Below are 14,723 nucleotides of genomic sequence, written 5' to 3'. Positions count from 1 at the left end.
CAGAAGTGAAAGTTTCCTCTCATCTTTGCCAGCCCTTGGTATCATTAGAATTTACATTTTTTGCCGATCGGCTGGGAAGTCTGGGCTCTGTCCACTTCTCAGTTGATGCTCTCTCTGGCCCTGGGACTCCCTCTTACGACATCACACTTTCTCTCTGCCCTCAGGTCCCCGCCAGGTCTGCAGCGTTGGAAACACACAACCTTTACTCTGCTCTCCTGTGGCAGTTTGTCTTCCCAGGGGCATTGAAACATTGCCACCCTTGCTTGCTGCCTGGGGGCAGGATCCCAGGGTACACGTTAGTTACTCTGTACCTCCATATGAGCCCGCTGGATCGGTCGGGTTCTCAGGTGTAAGCAACACTGATGGGAGTTATCGGCAGGGTGTGGGGGCCTCCCAGAGTCCAGGGAGCTGGAGATCAGGCTTGGGGAAATGTACCCATCCCAGAGCGAGAGGGAGGGAGGAAGGGGAGACAGAGAGGACCCAGGCTGGACTGGGCACAGTCAGCTCTGCCTCCACTGTGAACCACCTGTCCCCTCGCTGTTTGTGCCCCACTCCCAGGACTCGGGGTCACTGGAGTGAGTGTCTGACTGGCCAGGTTTCGGTCAATGCTCAGCAACTGTCGAAACGAAGACGGCTCGGGCCTCCTTGGTGTCTGTTCACCTTGGTGTCTGGAAGGATTTGCCCTTCCACAGGGCCTCATGCAACGGGGATTCCTTTAAAAGGAGGATGGGGCACCAGTAGGAACAGAGGAGGAGCTGGGAGCTGGAGAGCCAAGAATGTCCCCTGCTGGGTGGCCGTGAGCTCAGGGGAGCCCCTGTGTAACTGGTTTATTAACCAGTGTGACCTTGATGGGGTAGAAACCTGAAACAGTTCCCTGTTTCCCCAGTCACTGCCTCTACGAAGCTGCCTGGTCCTTTTCTGTCCCTTAGTGACACACACTGACTCTCCCCAGTTCCGACCCCAGGTGGTATACCCTGCTGCCTCCTACTGCTGGGGCGCATGCCAGCAACCAGCCCTCTTAGGTGAGGCAGCAGCCACAGCACGAAGCCTGGCTACTTCTAGGGGGCCCTTGCCACTGAGAGCCCCCCAGGCTTGCCCTGAAGGCCATGCAGGTTCACCTACTGCTGCCTCCCCTCTCAGCTTGGCCCTTCTCTCTCCTGGTCTCTTCTTTGCTCAGAGGGAAGGGGCAGATCTATGGGGCTGCAGCACAAGTTCACGTCCAACCAGGGCATGAGATGCTGGTCACCCCTTCCTGCAAGCCCCCCCGTCTCTGTGAGGGGTTCCCTTGCAATCTCCCCGCACTTAGTTTGAGGGTTTAAGAACAGAGAGAAAGCCACGGCAACCCCCCTTCCCCAGGCTGACTACTCCTGGCTCCCGTGAGTCCCTCTTTCTAAGTGGTCAGCTTAATCAGAGGCTTCTGTGAGCTTCGTAGAGGCTCTCTTTAGGTTCTAGGGTATTTTCCACCTCTTTCTTCCCAGCTTTGGGTCCTGGTCACTAATTCTGGGGCAACAAAAAGTTCCTCCCCTCAGTTTGCTGTGCTTGATGATGTTGGGAGTGTTGGTGATGGTGACAGTGAGGAATGGAGTAGTGTTCAGAAACCCAGCAGGAGAGTGAGAGTCTCCCGCCACCCCCACCTGCGTGTGCACCACACACACTCAAAAATACACGCTATTTTAGGGGCCGGCCTGGTGGAGTAGTGGTTAAGTGCATGCGCTCCGCTGTGGCGGCCCGGGGTTCGCAGGTTCGGATCCAGGGAGCACACTGACGCACTGCTTGTCAAGCCATGCTGTGGCAGCGTCCCATATAAAGTGGAGGAAGATGGGCACGGATGTTTTCCCAGGGCCAGTCTTCCTCAGCAAAAAGAAGAGGATTCGCAGATGTTAGCTCAGGGCTAATCTTCCTCACACACACACACAAAATACAGACTATTTTAGTAAAGATTAAATTTGTCTGTGAGTGACAGAGAACTGCAAATAACTGTGGTTTAAACGAAATAGACGTTGATTTCTCTTTCATATAAGAGTCCACAGAAGCAGTCCAGGGCTGGTACAGCAGTTCTGCCTTCCTCAAGGATCCAGGCTTTTTTAAATCTTATTTCTCCACCATCCTCAACACGTAGTTTCTACTTCATGATCCAAAATAGCTGCTGGTGCACCAGGCATCATGTTCACATTCCACCCAACAGGAAGGATGAGAGGATGACAAAGGGCATGCCCCTGCCCTGTAAGGCAGCTTTCCAGAAGTTGCACGCACTGTTTTACCTTATACCCCATTGACCAGATTTTGGTCACATGACCATATCTAGTTGCAGGGGAAACTGGGAAATGTAGTCTTTTGTATGGTTGGCTGCGTGATCAGTTAATAACCCAATGAGACAGTCTGAGCTGCTCACGCATATGGTTTGACCATCTCTCTCTCCCTTTCCCCCACCCTCCACCCTGGTCTGGCTGGCAGTGGGCACTGGTCCGGGGGGCAACTGCACAGGCTGTGTCATCTGCTCAGAGGAGAATGGCTGCTCCACCTGCCAGCAGAGGCTCTTCCTGTTCATCCGCCGGGAAGGTATCCGTCAGTACGGCAAGTGTGTGCACGACTGTCCCCCCGGCTACTACGGCATCCGCGGCCAGGAGGTCAACAGGTGCAAAAGTACGTGGCTCCTCCCTTGTCCTGCGCTTGTGTTGCTCTCCTGGGCGCCTGTGGCCCACATCCCGCCTCTCACCCCAAGACAGCCACAGGGAAGCAGGCATACGCCTGAGCCCAGACTCGGAGATACTTGCTTGACTTCAAGCTGGCTCTGAAACCCTAGGCAAGTCAGTGCCCTCTCTGGTCTCAGCACTAATGGGGCAGGGAATCTTCACCTCTTCCCTAGTTTGCTATGTAGCCTTGGGCTTGTTACTCACCCTCCCTGGGCCTAGCTCAAATGGGAAAAAGAGTCCTAACTCCTAACTCTAATTTTCGCCATGACCTGGGACAAATCATGATCGTCTCTGAGCCTTGATGGAAATGGAGCAGAGTCCTCACTCCCCGCCCAGATTGCTGTATGACTTCAGACAAGTCACTTGCCCTCTCTGAGCCACAGCTCCAATGAGAAAGGGAATCTTGACCTTTAAATTCAAATATGTTAAATTCAGGTATGTCCATGTTACCTTGGGCACGTCACCTGCCCCTGCTGAGCCTCAGTTCAATGAGAAAGGGAGTTCTCCTAGAATGCAGCCCAGTCTGACCTTGGGCAAGTCTGGGCTTCAGAGGGGACACTGAGTACTGATCCCAGTGCTACAGAGCTTGGGGCTGCTCAGAGACCCTCCCGCCCCTCCCTGGGCGGTCACCCTCACCAGGGGTGGCCCTGGCTCTGTTACAGAATGTGGGGCCACCTGTGAGAGCTGCTTCAGCCAGGACTTCTGCATCCAGTGCAAGAGGCGGTTCTACCTGTACAAGGGGAAGTGTCTGCCCACCTGCCCACCGGGCACCACAGCCCAGCAGAGCACACGGGAGTGCCAGGGTGAGTGGGGGCCTCCTCGCCCTGCCCCTCCTCCCCTCCCTGGAGCTGGGGCCTGGGGAGGGGTGTCAGGAGACCTGGGAGAGGTCATAGCAGAATGTCACCAGGTGATGGGAGGCCCAGCATCACTACCTCAGGTGCACATAGGAATCCTTCAACACGCTGGACCATCATAAGCACCATTATTATGATGACTGGTACTCCCAACATCGGCGTCATTATTATCACCAAGGGAGGCAGCAGAGTACAGAAGAAGAACACTGATTTTAGAGTAAGACAGAACTGGGTTCAAATCCTAGCTCTAAAATGTACCCATTAATGACCCTGAGCAAGTCACTTAAGCTCTCTGTCCCTCAGTTTCTCAAAATGTTAAACAAAAATTACAGTAGAACATAGAACCTACCTCCTTGTGTGGGGGGAGGGTTATTATGAGGATTAAATGAATTAATACAATTGAAAGAACTTAATACAGTCGCTAGCACACAGTAAGTGCTCACTATGTGTCAGCTGTCATTATTATTGTTCTGTCTTCTTGCTGCTCCTTTTCAGACTCCTGTGTGAGCTCCTCTTCTGTGGTCTGTCCTTACGTGAGGCTGTCCCTGGTGTTCTTACCTGAATCGTGTATCTCTGCCCACACTTGCTCTCTGGGCTCATGTTCATGGTCATTCCCAAAGCTGACGGCTCCTGACTCGCTGTCCCAGCCCCCTCACTCCTTGACCAGAGACGCACATCCCCACCTGCCCTGTGGATGCCTCCTTCCCTCCCTCCCCATCCCCAGCCTGGTGCTTCCTCTGGGCTTCCTCTCTCAGTTACCAGCTCCACAACCCACGGGCTGGCCATGCTGGAGACACGGGCATCACTGTCGACTCGTCTCTCTCCCTCACCCGACATGCAATCCAATCTGCTCATTCGTTCGCTCAGGAGATATTTACTAGAGCATCTGCAGTGCCCCCGGCACTTTCCTAGGAGCTCCGGACGTAGAGTGAACAGAACAGACAAAGCCTCTGCCCTCGTGGATGTGACATTTTCGTGGGAAGGCAGAGGAGACACACAAGATAAATACAGACGTCACGTGGCAGAAAGAACTTCAGGGGAAAAAATGAAGCAGAATAAAGCTCCCAAACCCGCCTCCTTCTCCCCACCCCGCCCCCAAACGCCTGTTTCTCCTGACCCTCTGCCCATCGCTGGGATCACGGCACAGCGTCCTGCCTGTCTACCTGCCTCAGGTCCCACTGCCCTCAGCCTGCACTGGCTCTCATCCCGGCAGCCAGAGTGCTTATTTCAACATGACGATCTGATCAGGTTTCTCTTCTGCTCAAGGCCCTTCAGTGGCTCCCATTGTCCTCACTGGAGCCCTCCCAGGCTGTGGGCACTCTGGTCCCCACTGCCAGCCTCTCTGCCGCTATCACTTTTCCCTCCCCCGTTTGAGTCCATGCTCTAATGTCCTGAGTTCTAGGCCAGTGTCAAGGGCCGAGTCGTCTCCAGGGACTCTGCTGGGGTTATTCCTTCCACCGGAGCACTTCTCTCTCCTGCCCTCCCTGAGCCTGGCTAACCTCCCCGCACATACTTCAAGACTCAGATCAGGAGTCTCCTCCTCCAGGAAGCCTTCCAGGTCCCCCAGGCTGGGACCCCTGCCTCCTCTGGGCTCCCACGGCTGCCTGTGTTGCCCCCATTACTGCACGAGCACCCTGCTCTTCCAGCCTGACTTCTCTGGATGGTGAACTCGAGGAGGCAGACCCGGGTCTGTCTTGTCCCCACTGCACCCAGCACCCACCACAGCACCTTGCACACAGCAGTTGCTCAGTCTTTACTTGTCAAATGAATGCATTCAGCAGAAGGACCATTGTGCTAAGGGCTGGAGACCTGGCTCCCGGGCCCAACTGGATCATAAACTGGCTGTGTCCTGTTGTGCGACCCCCTCCATGTTCCCTCAGCAAGCCCCCTACCTGCTTTAGGCCTCAGTGTCCCAAGCTGCAAAAGGGGGTATTAATAGCTGCCCTTATTCTCTGCCTACCTCTCAGGGACTCTTAAAAGAATCAAGTGTGAAAGAATATATACACTTATATATATTTTAAAATTATTGCCTGTTAAGAAATTTTATGCCCATGATCTCATCTTCCTCACAACAGCACTGCGTAGCTGCCGCCTTCTATGGCTTATCAAAGGCACATGTTCATTTCAAAACCCTTGTGTGACCTTCTAGCCTCATCTCCTACCCCTCCCCTCCCGAACCTCCACCTCAGCCCCTCTCTAGCTGCCCGTACCTCCAACGTGGTTTGCGGCCCCCAGGGCTTTGCACACCTGCCTGGAACGTGCGTCCTTCCATCTCCATCTGATGCACTTCTCTCTCTCCCTTTTGCCCCTATGTCGCCTCCTCGGGGAGGCCCCCCCCTTTAAAGCCAACTGGTCACTCTGGCTTCTGGCCCCCAGCAGCCTATGTATCAGTACAGTGGTCCCCCCTTATCCACGGGGGATACGTACAAGACCCCCAGTGGATGCCTGAAACCACAGATAGTACCGAACCTTGTATATACTGTGTTTTTCCTATGCATACAGACCTATGATAAAGTGTAATTTCTAAGCTGGGCACAGTAAGAGATTAACAGCAATAACTAACAATAAAGTAGAACGATTGTAACAATATACTCTTATAAAAGTTACTGTAGATCTTAGCAACCTCAGCATATGATTTTTTTTTTCTTTCCTTATTAAGTCGAGAACTTTCACCTTTCACTTTCGCCTTTTCACTTAAAGGAAACACTGTATGGCTTCTCTTTGGCGTGTCGGAATTGCTCACATCACGACTCTTGTGCTTTGCAGCCATTATTAAGTAAAATAAGGGTGACTTGAGCACAAGCACTGCGATACCATGACAGTGGATCTGATGACCCAGACAACTACTAAGTGACTAACGGGCAGGCAGTGTACACAGCGTGGATGTGCTGGACAAAGAGATGATTCACGTCTCAGGCAGGATGGAGCGGGACAGTGTGAGATTTCATCACGCTACTCAGAATGGCATGCAATTTAAAACTTATGAATTGTTTATTTCTGGAATTTTCCATTTAATATTTTCAGACCACAGTTGACCACGGGTAACTGAAACCATGGGAAGTGAAACTGCGGCTAAGGGCGGGCTACTGTATAGCTCGCACCCCAGGCTCTCATAAATGGCTGTGTAAATGTCTCCCCTCTGCTCCCTGTAATAGCCTGTGAGTCCCTTGCACGTGGAGAACTGAACCCTCAGACCCTGCGCTTGGATCTGAAGGACGCTCACTGCCCGCTGACCCCGTCTGTCGGTCTGTCTGTCTCTTTCCCTCTCCGCCCGACAGAGGAGTGTGAGCTGGGCCCCTGGGGCCACTGGAGCCCCTGCACCCCCAACAGGAAGACCTGCGGCTCGGCCTGGGGCCTGGACACCCGGGTGCGAGAGGCAGGCCGGGCTGGGCAGGAAGAGGCAGCCACCTGCCAGGTGCTGTCCGAGTCGCGGAAATGTTCCATCCAGAGGCCCTGCCCGGGAGGTGAGCACCAGGCTGGGCCCCTGGGTGACTCTGAGTGGCCTTGGGACACTGCCACCTCAGCAGTACCTGTCAGGCTGCCTGAAAGTCCCCCAGTAGCCATCCCTTCCTGTGCGGGAAGTTTTGCCCTCCTCGCTGTGCTTTCAGAGGAGGGTCTTCCTTGCTGGGGTCAGTCCCAGGTACGTTAGGAGGACTGAGTTGTCCTTAACATCAGGATTTCTTGACCCCTGCAGACTAACCACCTCCCTGTCAATAACAAGGATTTCGGAACGCCCTCTTTCCTACTCTGAAATGGAATTCACGGATAACGTAACCCACTTGCACAGTCGTTTGTTTTTAAATCAGGATAGCGCCCTAACTGTAATATAAAAGGGCAATAAGGAGATGTCATCTGGCAGTGCTCGGCCACACCAGAGAATGAAGTAGGATCACGGAGAAGTGATGGCCGTGGTCAGGGCCTTGGATGCACGGCCGCGTTGCCATCAGGGATGCGGTTTCCCAAGTGGTGACCAACTCTGAATCAAGTCCAACAAAACTCTCTGATCTCTTGCTTGACAGCACCCTGGCAGCCCTGGAATGTTCAGTGAAGGGGACAGTGTTCAAAACTCACAAAACGGAGTTCGGCTCTGAGCCAGCAGATCTCTCAGCTACGTGAGGGTGTGGCAGGCCGCTAGAGAATTGGATGGGACGGGGACTTCTCTGTGGGGACTGTCCGATTCAGCACCCCAACCCCTGTCCACTGAATGCCACTGGGCCCTCTTCATTGTAACCACACAGAGCGAATTAGCTAACATTGACTGTGTACCTACTGTGTGCAGGGCACTGTGCTAATTCCCTACATTCATTAAGTCATTTAATCTGCACAACGACACTATTAGGTTGGCATTATTACAGTCATGCATCGCATAACAACGTTTCAGTCAATGACGGACCACACATATGACGGTGGTCCCATAAGATTAGTACCATACAGCCTATACCACCTAGGTTTGTGTAAGTGCACTCCGTGATGTTCACACAATGACGAAACAGCCTAATGACGCATTTCTCAGAACGTATCCCAGTTGGTAAGCAACACATGACTGTATTATCCTCATTTTACAGACGAGGGGACTGAGGCCCAGAGAGGCTGAGTCACTTGCCCAAGGGTCACACAGCTAGGGATGTATGAACCTGGAATTCAAACATGGGTCTGTGTGCAAAGAGGAATCTACAGTTGTGCTTAAGAGTGAGGGACCTGTGGCCAGGCCACCCAGAACCCACAGCTGGGACGTGGTGGAGCCAGGACTTGAACCCAGGGATGCCCCTGGTTTCAGAAGGACTTGAGTCTGGGTTGAGAATGCAGATAGCAGAGATGGGGGCCTCTGGGAGTCATGGTGGGCAGTTGGGGACAGAAGGTGAGGTCAAGATGGGATCAGAGAAACTAAGAGACCCCAGACCCAGGGAAGCACCCAGACAGATAGTCCTGTACAGCCCTAGTTCCTGTGGCCACACCTCTCATGGCACCTGAGAGCTGGTGGTGGTTGGCTGTGGAAGGATGGAGACAGGGCTCTTCCCCCAGATAATAACAATAATAATAATAACAATAATAATAACAACAGCAGCAGCAGCGAACATCATAAAGCACTCACCGTGTGCTGGGCGGTGTGCTAAGTGCTTTGTAACTACGACTCCTTTAATCCTCCTGACAACCCTACTGGGGCCTCCTGCCTCATCCAGGTCTCAGCTCAAAGGTCTCATCCTCAGAGAGGCCCTGAGCCTCCCCGACCAAGAGTCACTCCCCATCACATCATGTCACAGCACTTACAGCCTCCGGAAATGATGGTGCTCATTCTTGTGTCTGCTCGTTTAGTCTCTGTCTGCCTTACTGGAATGTGATCTCCTAGGAGAGCTAGCTCTGTCTGCCTTATTCGTGGCTGCCTCTCTAGTGCCAGCAACAGGGCCTGGCACATAGTAGGTACTCAGGTAACACTTGTTAGATGAGTGGACGGATGGGTGGATAGGAGGATAGATGGGTGGGTAGGTGGGTGGGTGGATGGGTAGGTGGGTAGATGGGTGGATGGGTAGGTGGGTGGGTAGGTGGGTGGATGTGTGGGAGGGTGGTGGGAGGATAGATTGGTGGGTAGGTGGGTGGATGGGTAGGTGGGTGGATAGGAGGATAGATGGGTGGGTAGGTGGGTGGATGGGCAGATATCAAGCAAGCAGAGGGAAGGGATGGGGACCCACAGCCACTCACCCCATGTTCCCACCTTCAAAGCTGGCAGGGGCCACTCAGGCAGCACCCACACCCCGTCCCCCAGATGCTGCCTCACCTGAGGGCCGATACCATCAGCCCCGGAGCTTAGAGAGGGAGCCTGGCTTCAGGGTCCCCTGAGGGCTTGGGGGTGAGTGCAGGGAGCCCCAGAGGTGGGCGGCCTGGTCTAAGGGGATGACCCTGAGCCTGCTCTGAGGAGGGGGAGCCCTGACTCCTGGAGAGACAGGCACACAGGTGACACTCAAGAAATGAAATTGCCGTCCCCTCGCCGCTGCCACCTCTAACTGCCGTGTGACCTTGGGAAGCGACTCCTTGAGCCTGGGTTTCTTCATGTGCACGTGGGCATAAAGCTCCCTTGGGAGAGCAATGTATGAAAGCGGCCGGGGTGTGGAGACACTTTGTAAACCAGAAATTTAGGGCTGGCTTGGCTCCCAAACCAAGCCTGGTCTTCTCTCCTGTTTTGATAATAATATGACAAACAACAGCTGGGAAGAGCATTCCGGGTGGAGGGCACAGCCGGTGCAAAGGTGTGGAGGTGGCATGGACCCGCTGTGTTGGAGGGACAGCAAGGAGGCCAATGACTGGGGCCAAGTGAGCAAGGAGGAGGGGGCTGAGGGGAGGCCCGGGGGGTAAGAGGGAGGACATGGTCTTTTCTTCCAAGTGAGCTGGGAGTCACTGAAAGTGATGCCAAGAACCTCGGCCCTGGCTGTGCCACTGAGCAAGCGAGGCCCCTCCCTGGGCCTCAGTCACCTCATCTGAGAAATGGGGCTAATCTGGCATTTGTGATAGAAGCTCACCCCAGCTCCACGGGGGGTGGGGGGGCACCATGGGGTCAAGGTTCCGGGTTAGGTTAGGTGTGGGGTTTGCATCCACTCTGCACAGTGGGAACCGGGTGAGGTACAGACCCCGTGACGCCTGTCCTGTGGGGCAGTGGGGCTGTGCCTGCCTCCCCGGCTGTCGCGAGTTTAAGGTACACAGGGCACTTGGAGGCAGCTGGCGTGCGGGAGCACTCGCTAGATGCCGCTCCTCTTGAGGTCTCGTCGTTTTGAGGGGCAGAGCGGGGCCTGGAGGTGAGTGGGGAAGTTGGTGCCGGGACCGACCAGGTAAAAGGTGTCGAGTCCCCACTGAACCGCCCTGTAAACTGGGAAGTGAGTGCACGTGGGAGGGTCATGGGCACCCCCGCGAGGCCACCCCGAGTCCTGACTGGGGGCCTGCGTGAACCTCCAGGCCTGGGGGGCCCCTCCTCACCCCCTAAGGAACTGAGAGAAGTGGTCCCTTTGGGTAAGTCACCGCAGTCCAGACTCCAGAAAGGAGCGATGGTCCTGTCAGCACCCAGACGTGAGTCTGAGCCCGCCGTGGGCGGGGGGTTGGGGGGGGACACCCTCATCCTCAGGGTTCAGGGCCTCCCAGGGCCTGAGCAGCCTCAGAAACAACGGCCGTGCTCTCGTTGCAGAGAAGAGCCCCGGGGAGAAGAAGGGCCGGAGGGAGCAGCGCCCGCGCAAGGACGGGAAGCCAGACCGCAAGCTGCCCGCCAGGCCCCGGCGGCCGCAGGCCTGAGCAGCCGGGCGCCTCCAGCCGCTCTTTCCCTCCCGCCCCTCCCCCTCCGCTGTCTGCCGCGGCTGCCTGCGTCCTTCAGCCTTCTCTCTCCCCTTTCTCCTGTCAGCCTACCTTTCCTTTCTCTTCCCCCTTCATTTCCTGAGTTGCCTCCATCTCCACTCTCCCCCTTCCATGTTCTCTTGTCTCTCTCCTATGTCTGTCTGTTCCTTCTCTCCTGTCTTTCTTCCTGTTCTTTGTATGTCCTCTGTCTCTCTCTCTCTCACACACACTTCAGGAGAGAGATCATCTGCTGCCCCCCCCCAGCCACTCTCTCCATCCGCTCCTCAAAGACAGCAAACATCTCTTTCTAGGCCCTTCCCTGTCGCTGTCCTGACCCCACCTTTGCAGAGCAGGGGTTCCGCAGGGCGGGGCCCAGGCCACAGCACAGGCGGCTCCTGAGTCCTGAGAGCCCCGCTCCTGCTCCAGAGCAGACCCCTGAACCCCGGGCTCTGAGCGCCGCCTGCTCTGGCCAGTCCCCGGAGGCCATTTCCACAGCCCTCGGACACCAGCTCCTCCAGAAACGCCCTGGAGAAGGCTCCGGGCCTCCCGATGCCCGGACGCTTCCCCCAGCTGGCAGGAGAGGAGCCACCATGGGGCCTCCGGCTGGACGGCCAGCCCTGTGCCCGCCTGTGGCAGCAGAGTCCGCCCTCCTGGAAGCTGCCTGCTGCCCCATCAGTGCTCCCTCGGCACCCTCCCTCTGGTAGCTCCCTGCCCTGTTTCCAGAGCCTACGGGACTCCCATGTCCTTCGGGGACCCAAGCGCTGCCCCAGCTAGGCTGTCATCCCTGGGGAACCCACCGGCTCATCCCGGAAGAGGCCAGGGGAGCTGACAGGAGCTTTGAGATTATCCAGGCCACTCCATTCCCCACCCTGGCGCCTCCTGCCCATGGTACCCAAGGGGAGACTGAGGCCTGAGAAGGGACTCGCCCAAGGCCACACAGGGAAGCCAGTGCTGTGCCTTCTGCCTGTTGGTTGCTCCACTCAGCACATCCACAGCTGAGAGGGAACTTTGGGGCCTCCGGGGGGGGCGATGAAGGGAGCTATTGGGTCAGGAGCAAGGGAAGATCCCCCCTCACCCGCACCACCACTGGCACCTGGCACCTGGGCATCTGCATTTCACTGTGACACCCACACGCCAGCCAGAAGAGCAGTGGGAGGGGTCTCAGGTTAGACCCAGCGCGGAAATCAGTCTGTCCTCACTGCCCGTCATCCACCATCATAGCCCCCCTCCTCCTTTGCTCCCCCGAATCCCCAGGAAGGGGCGCTCCTGACTTGCGCTGGCATTGCTGGCTGGCCTGAATCAGAGGGCTCAGCGTTGAGGAGCAGGAAGAGTCTGAGACCTGAGCCCGGGGTGGCCTGGGGAAGGGGGTGTCGGCAGGCTGGAGGAGCGGCTACAGTGATGAAATGGCCCCCCCCACCCCAGGAGAATGCCACGCTCAGGCCCCCCTCTGCCTGGCGCCTGGAGATCCCCTAGCACTGCTTCCCGACAGGCCCTGGGGGGGCCTGACCCCCACGGCCCCCCTCACTCTCACATCCCCCCTCGCCTCCCTGAGGACAGCGAGAGCCCCTCCTCGCCTCGCCAGGCCACAGCTTCTTTTCTGCAAAAGTTTGTGCCTCTGAAATGCTCTGTTGTTGTTTCAAGACCACAACTTTTTTTTTTTTTTTTTAATAAAGGGAAAAGAAAAAAGAAACTTGCAAATGCTTCGTGGGCATCAAGCGGGTGTTACAAAACTATGATGCTGATGAGTTTGGAGTAGCCGAATCTAAACCATGTGGGGTGGTTTCCACTGGAATGCTCAGGGCTGAGAGGGCCGGGGTGTGCCGGGGACTGGGGGGCTTCAGCTTGCGGGTATGCTGTAGGAAGAGGAGGGGCCCTTAGCCCCTCCAGGTCCCTCTCAAGAAAGGGGCTCAGCCACAGGGAGAAGAGAGCATTCACCATCACCAGCGCCTCTTGAAGCCCCATAAATCACAGAAGTGGCCCCAGGAACCCATCTGTGCTCCGTAAGACATGTCTGAGGGGCCAGGGAAACCTAGGAGGTGTGACAACCCCACGGAGACATCTAAACACCCTCGGCTGCTGGTGAGAGTGCCCTCAGTGTTGGAGGCACAGGTTGGAGTCCCAGCCTGTCATCAGCAGTCAGTGGGGTCTAGGCCAAATCATTTCCTCTTTCTGGGCCTCAGTTTCCCCATTTGATGGAGGACGAGGAGGCATGACAGGATTACATCCGTTGCCCAAATCTGGGTGGCCCAACAGCATCCTCTGAGGGGCTTTTTAAACATTCAGATTTCAGGGCCCTGCCCAGACTGACTAATTGTGAACAAGCTTAGGGGCAGACTGTGAGAGCAGACATTCATTCCAGGACGAGACCCGGGAGAGGGTGGCTCTCAGATGACTTCCAGCCCCAGAGTGCCGGCGCCTAAATTTGAGGGGCTGCTGTTCTGATCCTGACCTCAAGGGTCAATGACCTGATTCTACAGAGTTTAGTGTATATATATTCTAGATAGAGGTTTCTGATAAGATTGAAATTCTGGGATGTGGAAAGTTCTAAATTCCACAATTCTAAGATACCAAGATAGGAGTGGAAGTTTCCAGTCCTACAGTCCCCTGCCCATGTTCCTTCCCTCAGGGGGCCTGGTCCTCTGTCCCCAACTGAGGGCTATGGGCAAGGTTTTTTAAACGTTTTCAATTTAGGAGAGAAAGTTTCTTCAGGGCCTAAGCCCCTCCTGTAACCTTTGGATCTCAGATGTTCCCTGATCCCCATCTCCTAATCCCTTCCAGTCCCAGCCTCTCCCACATTCCCCGGGGGCTGAGGCGGCCTTACTGGGAAGGAGACCCTCCGTCTAACCGCCTCTTGCAAGGCGAGGCTCAGAGACAAGCCCAGAAGCCGCCCGGGTCACACAGCGAGAAAGGGCAGTGCGGCAGAGCCCAGAGGGAGGTTCCGGCCGCTGGCCCTCCGGACGCTATTCCAGTGGGAGGGGACACGGCCTGGGGCGAACTGAGGAATTCCTCCCGGACCCCTCCCAGACCCCTCCCCAGCTGGGCCACACCAGGGCCCTCCCCTAGGCCCACTCCCCACCCCGGCGCTCACTCGGTCCCCATCCCTGCCTGACGCCGCGCGGCGGCCCCGCCTGTCCTTCCCAGTCCTGTCACTAGAGGGCGCCGCCCAACCAGGCACAGGGCAGCAGCCCGGATGCTAACTGGGCGCTTCTCTGAAATCTGGGGACTTGCTCTCCTGGCAGGACTAAAAGCGGGGTGAAGGGCGAGGGAGAGGCTGACCCCCGCCTCAGGCTGAAAGACAAGAGTTGCGAGGGTGGCTTCGCTGAGTGGCATTCACAGCAGCGCAGAGTCTGTCAGACCTCAGAGATCGCAGGCTCAGGCCCTTTCTTACTTGGAGGGAAACTGAGTCAGAGGACCCCAGCCCATCATCCCACAGCCAGTCGCCATGACCGTGGGGGGGGAGGTGGTGATTTTCACTTGTAGGAAAATTTCAAACCATCCTATGTGATCCTTCTAATTCAAGGAACATGAATTCTTATAATAACAAAAATAATAGTAATAACGATAATGATTAATAATAAGAATGTCATATGCCTTGAGCACCTACTATGTGCCAGACACTGCTAAGCGCTTTAGGCCCAGTATCTCATTTCCTTTGCGCTCCCCTCCTCGATAGAGATCCAATAACTACCATTTTTCTGACTTCCTCCTCTGTGCCCTACAGTTTCACATCCTTTATCTCCCGCCACCTTCACAGCAACAAGCTAACTCACAGAAGAGGAAACTGAGGCTCAAGTTAAAGTCGTTCAAAATTCATCAATCTCGTCTCATCCACTCAACAAATATTCGTAAGGAGCCCACTGTGTGC

General features: G+C 55.7%; 1 protein-coding gene across 2 annotated transcripts in view; it reads left to right on the top strand.

Annotated features, from left to right (window-relative positions):
* The window catches only part of RSPO4 (R-spondin 4), a 40,411-nt gene extending 27,918 nt beyond the window's left edge, over positions 1-12,493 (top strand). Inside the window, exons 2-5 of one of the 2 annotated variants that reach the window (XM_087445485.1) lie at positions 2,455-2,643; positions 3,356-3,496; positions 6,826-7,011; positions 10,716-12,493. In XM_087445485.1, coding sequence (XP_087301611.1) covers positions 2,455-2,643; positions 3,356-3,496; positions 6,826-7,011; positions 10,716-10,819 — 620 coding nt within the window. In that variant the 3' untranslated portion in view covers positions 10,820-12,493. The remainder of the gene's footprint in view (positions 1-2,454; positions 2,644-3,355; positions 3,497-6,825; positions 7,012-10,715) is intronic. The other variant, XM_087445484.1, reaches the window with a different exon arrangement.
* Positions 12,494-14,723: the final 2,230 nt, after the last annotated feature.

The sequence above is a fragment of the Ceratotherium simum genome, chromosome 21 (genome assembly GCF_057802395.1).
Source record: "Ceratotherium simum simum isolate JZ-2026a chromosome 21, ASM5780239v1, whole genome shotgun sequence".
Lineage (NCBI taxonomy): Eukaryota > Metazoa > Chordata > Mammalia > Perissodactyla > Rhinocerotidae > Ceratotherium > Ceratotherium simum.
Note: the sequence above shows the minus strand (reverse complement) of the source record. Positions and strands in the feature narration are given on the sequence as shown.